The 13,630-nt window shown below is 39.6% G+C and overlaps 1 protein-coding gene across 2 annotated transcripts in view; it reads right to left on the reverse strand.

The window, feature by feature from the left end:
* Positions 1-2,373: 2,373 nt before the first annotated feature.
* LIN7A (lin-7 cell polarity scaffold A) overlaps positions 2,374-13,630 on the reverse strand; it is a 75,353-nt gene continuing 64,096 nt past the window's right edge. Inside the window, exons 4-6 of one of the 2 annotated variants that reach the window (XM_075209352.1) lie at positions 7,542-7,751; positions 5,370-5,596; positions 2,374-3,150 (exon numbers count right to left, since the gene is read on the reverse strand). In XM_075209352.1, the coding sequence (XP_075065453.1) occupies positions 3,126-3,150; positions 5,370-5,596; positions 7,542-7,751 (462 nt within the window). In that variant the 3' untranslated portion in view covers positions 2,374-3,125. Of the gene's footprint in view, positions 3,151-5,365; positions 5,597-7,541; positions 7,752-13,630 lie in introns of both variants that reach the window. The other variant, XM_075209353.1, reaches the window with a different exon arrangement.

Below are 13,630 nucleotides of genomic sequence, written 5' to 3' on the forward strand. Positions count from 1 at the left end.
TCTCCCTGGTGGATTCTAATGAGGTTATAAGTAAGGGTGTGCACCGGCCACTTTTAGTGTTTTGGGTTTTGGGTTCTAATTATCTTGAGGTTTTGGGTTCTGATTTGTTTTGCCAAAACACCTGACGAAAGGTTTTGGTTCTGATTTAGGGTTTTGGGTTCTGATTTATTTTTAAAAAAAGCATAAAAAGGGTTAAAATCAAGTTTTTTTTGTTTATTTTTCACTCCTACGCTATTATTAACCTCAATAACATTCAATAACAATCATTTCCACTAATTTCCAGTCTATTCTGCAGAATCAGTGAACTTTGTAATATTGCAGTACCAATGGACTTATACTGCAGGATTGTTTTTGGATATTTTTTTTTAATTTCTTTTTTTTATAACTTTTTTTTAAAATTTTTCGTGCTGTGCTGTGCTGTGCTGGGCTGGGCTGGGCTGTGTCCTTCTAAGGGCATTGTTATTTCCCCAGCACAGCACAGCACGAGATATAGCAGGACAGAGGACCACCTAACACAACCTCCCTCTACCCTGATCAATGCCCGAGTGAAGATGGCGGCGGCTAGTGGGAAATTTATAGGATCCGAGTATCGCGAGATCCGACAGCGGGATTATGACTCAGAGCCTCGGTTTCAGTTTTGCAATTGGCGGGAATACCCGGATCTGTCTCGGATCCGGCTCGGATCGGCAACGTTTGGGTGGGCTCGGATTTCAGATATCTGAGCCCGCTCATCTCTAGTTATAAGCACCTCCGAAATTAAGTTTGGTAAAGATCTTGGCCCCATGGATGCGGTCAAAAAGTTTGGAGATAAGAGGCAAAGGATAGACATTCTTTACAGTAATGGTGTTGAGCTTGTACTGGTGGAATCAGAGATCCCTGTATAGTGTCCAGGTGAGTAGCTAGTTCTTACAGGCATTGAAGAAGCTGGGCCTGATTCAATTTCTGTTGGTCCACCTATATAGCTAGATATTGAAGTAACTCACGAGCAGATGGTTCTCCAGCATTGTCCATATTGGGCCAGAGTATTCTGTCACAAGCACTCTAGGAAAATAATGGACATATACCTGCCAGTGGTTGGCACTACTGAGCAAAGAGGCATGGAGTCTAAAATGCTCCCAGTTCACCGAGGACTCCAAGGAGGTATGGTCTTCCCTGTGTGAGATGTGCAGGTCACAGACCTCTATGTCAGTCGCAAGCGAGGCAGCTGGGACACAAGTAGAAGTAGTCAGGATAGCTGAGGTCAGAACCAGGAGATCTGAACAGAACCAGAATTGTGAGGCAGAAGAGTCATCTGGGAAGCCGAGGTCAGAACTGGGAGATCCAAATGGAACCAGAATTGTGGGGCAGAATAATCGTCAAGGAAGCCAAGGCCAGAACCGAAAAATTCAAACAAAACCTGAGAAATGCAAAAGACTAGTCAGGAATATGCAGGAGTCAGAACCATATTAACAAGGATGGATGGAACCGGAAGAAACTGTATCAATAGTGCACTGAAACAGATCTAGACAAAATTTGTGAGACTCAATACTCTGGCACTGGAGTGGTCCCGAGACTGAATCATTTAGTCTTCAGGTAGTCAGTGACGAAACTCCTAAAATCGCTTCCCGCTGCCTATCAACAGATGCACATGCACGAATCGGCTGAAGGGGCACCCAGAAGTCACGTCCCAGGCAACAGGCACCCATTCCAGCGGCAGAGGAAGTAAGCAGGGATGGTGCCTGACATCATCATCATCATTTATTTACATAGCGCCACTAATTCCGCAGCGCTGTACAGAGAACTCACTCACATCAGTCCCTGCCCCATTGGGGCTTACAGTCTAAATTCCCTAATATAGACACACACTCACACATACACACACACACACACACACACACACACACACACACACAGACACACAGACACATACACACAGACTAGGGTCAATTTGTTAGCAGCCAATTAACCTACCAGTATGTTTTTGGAGTGTGGGAGGAGACCGGAGCACCCGGAGGAAACCCACGCTAAATTCTGTGAAATCTAGGCAGGCACTAGAATTCTTTATTCACTGAATTTTGCTTATTTTCTATTCTGTCCTTTATTTTGACTTTGCAGCCCTATGTTTTGTACTTAGTTCATCCCTTCCTCCTCTTTCTTTTCCATACCCTCCCTTTTTTTTTTCCCTTCCACTAATATATGAAAGCAAAAGGTAAAGTACCACCGATCTCCAAAATCTGAATCATACCACAGACATTGTGTAGTGAAACAAATGAGGGATGTGTCCATGTCAGCTGATGATGGTGATGGCACATATCTTACTAGTTTATTTACAGTACTTCTAGTGTAAACATAAATACATTTACTAGGCAATATTTTTTTATTAGAAAATATTTAATTCTGACAATAAATGAGTACTGTAAACACTGGGCAGACCTTAATATAACAAAGTGTATAAATAGCAATTCTTAAAACAGTAAAATAAGAAAGAAAAACCAAAAAAATATACAACACACAAGGACAAATAATATCTGTCTCTCATATACAATATGGTCATAAATGCTACATATAATAGTCATATGTAAAATACAGTATTTCTACTTTTGCAGCAGCTACAGTATCTAACATTGCTTCATTTAAACATACAAAACACAAAAGAAAATGCTGCTGTGCCTAAAAACATAAAACTGTATAAATGTAATAACTTACTATTGTAAGGAAAAAATATTGCATTTTATTACAAACAACAAGTTTTAAATTATGCAATGTACAGTACAGAGTATTCTTCTTGAGTGTGTACATGTGCTGATCTCTTAGTGCACTAAACTGATGCAGTTCGGTGTCCAGTGAACAATGACTATTTCTAGACACAATCCCAGGCACTCAGACCCAACTATAGAAATGAATTAACCAATTACAGACTGTTTAATCCTCTTTACACAATACTAAATTAAATGGTTACATTAAATATTGGAAGGTAAGTCCAAAACAAAGAGGTTTTCCTATCTACCAAAAATATCACCTTTTGCAGGGAACTCTTATTAATATCCTTGCCAAAGGAGTACTCATCCACCTGTTTCCGGATATTGGGAACTAATTCTTCTTGGTTCTTGGACTTCTGGTGGAATTGCTTCATTGTCGCCGATCTATCAGTGCTTCTTTCTTGAGAAAAACCTGCAGTGAAAGCAAAGAGCAAAAAAACTGAGAGCAAAAGAATGGGTTGCCGTAGCTAGAGTTGTAGGTTGTGAGCAGGGATCTACTTGTGACACATATAGAAAAAAGTAGGTATTAACATCTGCAAAACTTTATTTCTGACATAGTGCTTGTTTACAATGGACATTAATATGTGTTGCACAGGTGGGATATACCGAGCGCGGGCTTATTGCCAAGCAGCTGGTACCATATATAATGTGGGATATACTGAGCGCGGACTTATTTTTCTCTGGTTTTGTTTTAAAATATTGCCTTTTTGTCATAGCAGCTGTCCATCAAGCCTATTTAAGGCACATTTGGGTGTGGCTCACAAGCCAGCCTTTGCTAGATGTAAATCCCTATACCTGGGAGGTGAGTGCATCTGATTTTAACTGCATTTTAATAGTGTTTAAAGCATATAGGTCAGTGTAGGACCTGCATATAATGAGGTACCCTTGACGTGGGATGCAGGCTTAAGTCTTTTGATCAAAATATGAACTAATACCTCATGTTTTCATTTTGCTAGACACACACTGATATGCAGTTTAAAGGATAAGCGCTGACAACTTGTCTTTTTGTTTTGTATACATATATGAGCATTTATATTGCCACGCAGCTGGTACCACATACAATATGGGATATACCGAGCGCGGGCTTATTGCCAAGCAGCTGGTACCATATATAATGTGGAATATACAGAGCGCGGGCTTATTTTTCTCTCGCTCATGAGCAGTGCCTTCCCTATCCTTTCTTTTCATGTCTTTATTTAATTGGTCTACCTTGTATGTCTTTGGTTTATGTATGTCCTGATTTCTCCATTGTCCATCACTGAGGGTAATAAAGATAATAAGCTGCCTCTCAATCAGAATGGTAACTCAGATGCCAATTTTCTATTACTTATGACAAAAGAAAATAGAAAAACAACCAAAAACCGTACTTGTACCTAAAACTCGTGACAAGTATAGGTAGTAACACACATTAGGGTCATTTACATGCAAGTGGTGCAGTGAAATTAGTGTCTTGTTAATGAAGGATTTTCAAAATGGTATGGTTGGATTGGATGGATTCCATCTCAGGACTGTTGTTTTACTGGCACATAAAAGTGAACCCCCTCATGAAAATCTAGAATCCCAAACAGACAAATCCTAGGATCCCATGAAAAAAGGACAGATAGAATGGTAGATATAAAGATCACTACTTCCTGCCAAAATTGAGATAAGGGAGGGTAGGACCCAAGCAATTGCCAAAAGTCAGTTTGTAGTTAGCGGCACATGTGACATCCCAACTGCCCTGTGTCACTGGATTAGGGTTAGGTATGGTTTGCATTTAATGTACAACTAAGTCAATTAGTAACAGGGTGGGATACTATAGTGTTGGATATCAATGCATCCTTCCAATCACTGTTGAATGTGGCTACTATAGGGTTTTTGGTTTGGATTAAGTGTATATAAAACCTGGATGTTAAGGCCTGCAATCCCAGATAGAGGAGCGTTACAAACTGTTTAAGCCATGTTAAAGTTCTAAATATCTGAAAAAGAGGGACCTTGGCAAGTTTCTGTTGAAGTTGAGTAAAAGTATTATATAAAGTATAATATATAAAGTATTATTGTCATACACTTGCTCAAGTCTAGTTACGCCATACTGTATTCAAAGACTACCCCACAGAAGGTTATCAGCCACTATATCATAATAACTTATATGTTTAGATTCTACCAAGATTCAGTGACGTGTCAGAAGTTGCAGACACCACCTGCCTTATTCTCCAGACCCTGAGTGGATCCCTTTGTTCAGCTTAATTTGCTTTATTTGTAGGGAATAGATGTGTGCTATCAAAACACCCCACACCATTACCGCACCAGCAAGCACTGTTGGCACCAGGCAGGATGGATTCTCGTACTCATGTGGTTTTCACCATATGATGTGAAACAATGGTACAGGCAATTGTTATTAAATTTAAATTTAGTGACTGATATGGAGCATTGTGGCTCTATCTGTGTTAGTGAGCACTTAGTATTTAGTTACACTAAGAAAAGTATTCTATATATATAAGTTATCAGTGCCTCCCAAATAATGTATATTTCTAATGTAAAAACCATTATTTAACAGCGTGTCTGTTGTTTCCTGACTCTTTATAACCTTATATTTTGCCCCACTGCAATTTTCTCAGATTAGAAGTGAAAGCAATGAAAACTCTCACCTACGACATATGATTTTGCTGTGTCTGTTGTTGTTGTTGTTGTTGCTGCTGCTGCTGCTGCTGCTGAATTAGTATCTGCTGTTGCTGCCGGCGCCTAGCGGTCCTCAGCTTCTCAAAACGAGCCTCCATTTCATCCAACACCTTGGGTGTGTATCGCACTACAAGCTTAACACTGTCTTTTGCAGCCTTCAGCAGCTCCACAGCCTTCTCATGATGTTCCCCTTCCACACTCTGCATTTATAGAAATAAAAAAAAAACCAATCATTAGACCAATCCAATTAACACATATGCTAGCAAGCCGGTGAAAGACATTTTTTACAGAACCTGGAAATATGAAGGCCTGACTATTAGACTACTGTATGCCTTTACTAATAGTTTTCAATATAACTTTACCAGTACGTGAAAGACTCAATCACATTAATGTTTAGTGTCAATTTTTTTTATTTGCATTAATTGGAAATATAATAACAACTTTCATCTATGTAGAGAAGGGAAAAGAGGAAAACAAGGGAAAAGAGGTTAAACAGACTGAAGAGTGAATAGATTCAAAGAAAATCAGTAGATGTTTATATAACAACACATATTTTTGAATTTGAAATAAATCTGAACTATATATATCCTGTATAACCTGAATGTTTTCCATCTCCTGAAGCCTGTGGGCTATGCACCTAGCTTTTTGCCAAAGTGCACAGACTTGCAGAGCAGTGCTTGTCAAGTAGCTGAATGTTGCAGTGGCCAAGGGGAGGAGCTTGGCGGAGTGATGGCATTCTTAGCTGTGGAGATGGGTTAACAGCCAATTTTATGTTTTCATGCTGCCCTTCGGCAAAGAATCACATTTTTAAGTGCAGTCTATGTAATGTAGTAAAAAGCTTGACAAAAAAACATAAAAACAGAGAGATAGTTGTTGTCAGCTCTTATCTTTAACACTGCAAATCTTTGTGTATCTAGCAATATGAAAACTTGAGATATTGGATCATATTTTCAAATATTTAAGCCTGCATCCCAACATCAAGGGCACCTCATTGTATGCAGGTCCTACACTGACTTATATGCTTCAAACACCATTAATATTAGCCAAAATCAATTGTACTTTTGTTTTGTATGCATATAGGGCATTTATATTGCAAGCAGCTGGTACCCTATATATTATGAGATTAACCGAGCACAGGCTTATTTCTTCTCTGGTTTTGTTGCAAAACATAAAAACAATCCTGTTGTCCCCCCACTTTCAGGATTAATTTAATCCATAAAAATAAGCAGTATTTTACGAGAAAAACGAAAAAGCTTTTTTTTATTAAAGAGTGTATATGTGTGTGTGTGTGTGTGTATATGTGTATGTGTATGTGTGTGTGTGTGTGTGTGTGTATGTATGTGTGTGTGTGTGTATGTGTATGTGTATGTGTGTGTGTGTGTGTGTGTGTGTGTAAGGGGGGGGGTGCACTTTTTCACATTGCTCTGCTTCTCTGCTCTAAAGGATATTGCTAATGGTACTATGGCAAGGACAAATAGAAGTGTGGAGAGATGAACAGCCTTGGTGCATAGCGCTCCTTAGAAGCAGTCACAGTACTATTTTATACCCTGGCGGTAGTGTTTCTGTACAGATGCTGCTCTCGCTTAATGAAATTAGATCTTATCTCAAATTTATGCAGAACTGTCGCAGATTCCAATCCGTAGACCTGTCATAAAGCCAATTTGATCCTTGGAGACAACCTGCATCAATCTGATATTTTAGTATTGTTGCCAACACCTTGGTATCACAGTTAAAGAGAAAGATCTTCTGGTAACTGCTGATATAAATTATGAAATAATCATATTGGGAATCGGAAGAATATTATTTTTAATTTTTTAAAGTAATTTTAAGGTCTAAAACCCTTTTAATGGACAATTATAGGGGTGGTCACGTTTCATCATTGTGAAGAAAAAACAGGTAACTGCAAAGGATAGCAGTAGCTGGGGAATACATGTGGATGCCCATCAGCACTAATAGATCCAAAAGGAAACCCTGTCTACAAAAATACTATAAGCAAAAGCTTGTCTGTATCAGCACGTAGCATTGATGGAGGCTCTGGTGTCTGACTCCTGCATTTATTACATATATTACAAGATAACTATAGATTGGGGAAACAAAGACTATATGATCACTGTAGTAAAACAGAAGAGAATACGTTAACCATACCACTCCATTTACTGAAAGTAGCTGGTCTCCCCGCTTCAGTCCTCCTTGTCGCTCCGCCACGCCTCCCGGAATGATGCGGCTGATGTAAATTGGAGAATTCTGCTCCTTTCCTCCCATAACGTTGAAGCCAAGTCCTTCATCAGTTTTTGGCAACTCCACTACACGAGGGTGAGAATGACCTTCACTAGCAGCAAATGCAGCGACTGTTGCCTGAAATAAGAGTATTTTATGTAAAATGACACAGGAGTTAAAATATGTTGGCTTTTATTTTGTAGATTTTAAGAAAAGTATTTTTGACCCTGACCATATAAGCAGAATTATATCATAAAAAAACCCAAATGATGTTGCTGCTGGTGACGGCAGTGCTATTAGCATGGTAGAGGAAGATATGATGGCACAATGGTTAGCATTGTTGACTTACATCGCATTGGGTCTGTGTATAAATAAGATATTACAGCATTTAGAATTAAAAAAACAATTATTGGCTTTGCACATTTTGTTTTCATCATAGTTGGAAAAATCAAACGAATAAATATATTTCATATTTACTTCATGAACTAAAACAAATTGGTCATAAAATGCATTCTACTTTACCCACGTATCTGTATGTTATAGAAAGTCACTTAGGGCTAGATTTACTAAGCTGCGGGTTTGCAAAAGTGGGGATGTTGCCTATAGCAACCAATCAGGTTCTAGCTTTCATTAATTTAGTACCTTCTACAAAATGAAAGCTAGAATCTGATTGGTTGCTATAGGCAACATCCCCACTTTTTCAAACCCGCATCTTAGTAAATCTAGCCCTTAATCTCAATATCAAAACAAAGAACCCTGACCTAACTAGAACAAAGTTTTTCTCAAACTAGATATTGTTTAGGGCAGAATTATCTGTCGCTCTTCAAACTGACTGAGCATGCTAGTACCCCTGCAGGGGGCGCTGCAGACTCTGTAAGAGAATACAAACAGACTTTTCAACTCAACACTGGGACACATATTGCAAAGGATCAGAGAATGCATTCTAAAGATTAAAAATGAAAAAATAATTCTCCTAATCCAGATATAACAGGATCCTGGGTTCCAGGCAAAAAAAGCAGTTGGAGTTAACCAGGACTAGGAAAAACTGCCTACATTGGCGCCTGAACACTACTCTTTTTCATATTAGATTTGGCATAACATATATGGCACCAAGTAAGCAATTATACTAAGTATACCTGATTAAATAATTTGGATAAACATATACAGAATAATATAAAGAAGAGCATATCATGCTGTGACTATACCGGGCTGATAACATCAGATAACTGCTGATGTATGCAATGCACACCTTCATGTACACAATGATGCACCTGTGTCCTAAGTTCCGTGGATTTTTCTTGATGTTGGCGTTTACTGTGTTTGTAAATGGGAGGCGCTAAACAGTCTACACTGATACAGGCAGCACCTGTTTACTAGGTGTTTATAAAATAGTAACTCATTGCACAGATATTTATTTCAGCACACGTTACAACTGCATTTTTTTATCCCCATACACTCATTTTGTAACAACCATCTTTAATTTAAGCTTAGTTGTTGGGTTTTGTTGAATAATATGTGGGTACTTTCAATAAGCTTCCATGTGGTTACATTAGATAATTAACAAAGACATGAGATGTATGTAAATGTAAGTGAGCCTCTTCCAACAAAAGCAGTACAGCACCTGTTCCCTAGCAATTGGGTGAAGTATTATGTGAAAGCATAATCTAGACTCTTTCATTGCAGTGCTTTTGGAAAGTACTGAAAATCTAAGCATACCAATGGGGTTGTTAAAATATGCATTCAGTACCACTGAACGAAACATTTTTAATATGCACTGAACTGCAATCTTACCTAGATTTTATTTAAGGCAGCTGCAGTGTATTATTTTATAAATTGGCAATTAGAGTGTTCAACATGGAATATATAGCCAAGATTCTAAAGACCTTTCACCATCTCTACACTGAAAGCTGAGAAAACTCTGTTATAATAAGTCTGAATGCCGTATACAGCACACTACACAAATGTAATGAGAAAAGGAAGGACAAGGGTAATTTTAAGGGTATTTTGCTATGTTTAAACAATGGATACAGAAAAACCTTTTGTATTCCAGATAGGAGATAGCATACCTGTACTGTGATGTCTTATTTACACCCAGAAACATATTAGACTAAACCTTGGTTTATTTCATAGGGTTTCTTACTTACCATACTGTAACTGTAATTAGAGATGGGCAGGCTTGGTTTCTTGAAAAACGAACCCACCCGAACTGCGAGGATCCGAGTACAGAGTCGAATCGACTCGGTACTTTCGCACCTATTTGGATTCCAAAATGAGGCAAAACATCATTGTGACATCATCAGATCTCGCAAGTTTTGGAATCACTAAATACCGCCCTCCACCGCGATCTAGCACCACTTGAGAGAGGGATACAGAAGGGGTAGGATAGAGTGACAAAGCACAGAGCTCCATTGCTGAATTTCTCATTGCTGAAATAGAAATATATAAGTCCTTGCAGGCTTTTTGTTAGAATTCGCAGCAATAAGTGTAGGGTGTTCTATACACCCAAAGACAAGAACTCCATTGCTATTTCTGTCATTGCTGAAATACAAATAAACAAGTCCTTGCCATCTTTTTTTCTGAATGTGCACTAATAAGCGTAAGGTGTAATATACATCCAAATAGAAGAGCTGTGTTGGTAATTTGGTCATTGCTGAAATACTAATCTACAAGTCCTTGCAGGCTTTTTTTCTGAATTTGCACTAATAAGTGTAGGGTGTTCTATACACCCAAAGACATGAACTCCATTGCTGAATTTGTCATTGCTGAAATACTAATATACCAGTCAATGCAGTCTTTTTTTCTGACAGTGCACTAATAAGTATAGGGTATAATATACACCCAAATAGAAGAGCTGCGTTGGTAATTTGGTCATTGCTGAAATACTAATATACTAATATATGGATTCACAGCAGTACACAGAAGAGCAGGAGCAGCAAGCAGATGCTGCCACCAGTCCTGATGATAGTTATCCCTGTACGTCATCTGGTAAAGCCTATGTAAAAGTACATAGTCTTTTGAAGTCAGGGAAAAAAATCACACCAAAAAAAACACCTTTTACCGTGTTGAAGAAAAAATGAGCTGTAATACAGGAAAAGTTAACTGACAATGAAAAAAAAATTACCAACATGCCATTCTACACAACAGTGGCAAAGAAATATTGAGGCCTTCACCTTTGTCTATGAGTGTGAGATCTAAAATTGTTACTGAGGCTTCTTCTTGTAAGGTCACTCATGACCAAGCAAGACAAAGTAATTCGGAGTCCAAAAGTGGTGCACAAATACTGTTACGTGTAAAAGCCGAGCTGGAAGAAAACAGTAAGGCGTTCGAGGAAAATGTATGCTCAGATTCAGAAATTACACCAATCCCTGAGGAGAGTCCATCCACGAGTGGTATGTGTAATCGTGACCATTGTGATAGTGTACCCATAAAGAAGGCCCCTTTCAGCATTTCTGCTGATGTGTGCCTGAACAGCTCAAGTCTAGCCGTGATACACCAATTGAGGATGCCACTTTGGAATTGCAAGAGGATGATGGGGATATTTGTGTAGCCGACGAGGGCGCTAATGAGGATATTGATGAGGATGATGTTGTTTGTGTAAGTCCTGCACCAGTGGAAGCAGTTCTGGCATGTGATAAGAAGAAGGCCATTGTCATGCCTGGACATAAGACCAAAAAAGTAACTTCTTATATGTGAAATTTTTCCTACCCAAATCCTGACAACAGTTGTATAGGAATTTGTAGTGTATGTAAAGCCATAGTCAGTCGAGGGAGGGACCTTAACCATCTTGGAACCTCACCCATGTTACTCCATTTGACGCAAGTTCATGGCAAGGTGTTGGGAAAATCTGAAAGTTATGGTAACTACATCCCGACGCCTGCAATCTACACCCACAACACCGTCCTCATCAATATCCTCACTAGCGATCGGAGTTAGTCATGCATCCAAGTTGCTAAGGCTATATGACTCCTGCACTATCCTTGATTCCTCTGAAGAATTAGTCCCACTGCTGCTGCTGTTGCTGCTGCTGGGGGTGAATCTTCCTCCCATAAGCAGCCCAAGAAGAAGACCAATAGTACTTTACTAGAATTAACTGTGAAAACAATCTTTTGCTAGAGGAAGCAAGTATGACAGGAGTCACCCAGTTACAAAGTGGATCACAGACGCCATGGCAAATATGCTAGTGTTAGATCTGCGTCCAATATCCACTATAAATGCAGCTGGTTTTTCCCAGTTAATTGAGGTTTTGTGTCCCTGTTACAAAATTCCATCGCGACACCATTTTTCAAGAAAAGCTATTCCTCAGCTGTACCAGAACGTTCGTAAAAATGTAATAATTGGGCTCAAAAATTCCATTCTACCCACTTTACACTTAACCACAGATGTGGACAAGTGGAAGTGGGCAAACAAAAGATTAAAAGATTATATGTCTGTGACAGCCCACTGGGTTGGTCATTCGCCTTCACAAGCAGGAACAGCAGCATCATGTACACCACTAGGTAACATTTCTCACAGGCAGGCTACTCTTTGTATCACCTACTTCACAGGCATGTGCTGATAATTTGTTAAGAAAACTAAGGGATGTCACTGATCCATGGCTTATGCCACTTGGACTCTCCCCAGGATATGTCATTTCTGATAACGCCAACAATATTGTGCGAGCATTACAGCTGGGTGAATTCCATCACATTCCCTGTTTTGCTCACACAATATACTTGGTGGTGCAGAGCTTCTTGAAAAATAACAGTGAGGTGCAGGAGATGCTTTCGGTGGCCCGTAAAATTTTTGGACATTTCCGGTATTCTGCCACAGCATGTAGGAGATTGCTGCAGCTCCAAGAACTATTTAATCTGCCCTGCCACAAACTTAAGCAAGAGGTGTTAACAAGGTGGAATTCCACCCTGTACATGCTTCAGAGGATGGAGGAACAGCGCAAAGCCATACAAGCGTATTGCACAAGCCATGACATTGGGAAAGGAGGGGGAATGTATTTCAGTCTTGCACAGTGGAGAATCCTTTCTGTGCTGTGCAAGGTGCTGAAACCATTTGAAGTTGTAACGTGTGAAGTGAGTTCAGACTCTGCTAGCTTGAGCCAAGTCATTCCTTTAATTAGACTATTGGAAAAGCAGCTTGAGAAACTGAAGGAGGAGATGAAATTAAGCAATTCCGCAAAGTATATTGGTCTTGTAGATCAAGTACTTTATTTCCTTCGCAATGATCCAAGAGATATTCAAATCTTGAAGTCGGATCACTATGTTATGGCGAATTTTGATCCTATGTTTAAGACCTACGTAGATTCTTTGCTTCCAAATGACTGAGATCTGAACAGATGCAAGGAGCTCCTGGACAGCAAGTTGACCAGTGAACTGGTCCATGGCTTGTCAACGTCTCCTCCTTCAGTTTCTTAGGCAGCTGCTGTTCGTAAGAAATTGCACTTTTCAAAGAGCAGCAGGGATGATGCAGGTGGCAGACCACAACAGTTTGACATCTGGTCTGGTTTCAAAAATTTTATCAAAAAAGGTGTGACCTCAGCCATAACTCCATCCGATCCTACTATTAACATGCAAAGGATGGTGGAGGATTATTTTCAAGAGTTCATTGAAATCAAAATGTCAAACAGTCCATTTCCAAACTGGGAGGAAAAACAATCAATTTGGAAACCCATGTACAATATCGCTTTGCAATACCTAAGCTGCCCACCCTCCAGTGTGTACTCAGAAAGAGTTTTCAGCACAGCCGGGAACCTTGTCAGTGAATGACGTAGGAGGTTACTTCCTAAAAATGTGAAAAAGATGATGTTCATCAAAATGAATTACATCTTCCACAACGAAGGCCTTTACCAGCAAATACATCCAAGTACTGACACTTCTGTAATGGCGGAATCCAGCGGAGTGTTAGGAACCCCAACAGCTAGCAACGCAAAACCCGGAGTCTACTCAGAAGTCTGGTTTTCACTGGAGCCCCTAGTGGTGGGGACAGACTTGGCCGCAGACAGCTGAGGGTCGTGAGTTGCGCACTGA

Source organism: Mixophyes fleayi, chromosome 4, assembly GCF_038048845.1.
Source record: "Mixophyes fleayi isolate aMixFle1 chromosome 4, aMixFle1.hap1, whole genome shotgun sequence".
NCBI classification, from domain to species: domain Eukaryota; kingdom Metazoa; phylum Chordata; class Amphibia; order Anura; family Limnodynastidae; genus Mixophyes; species Mixophyes fleayi.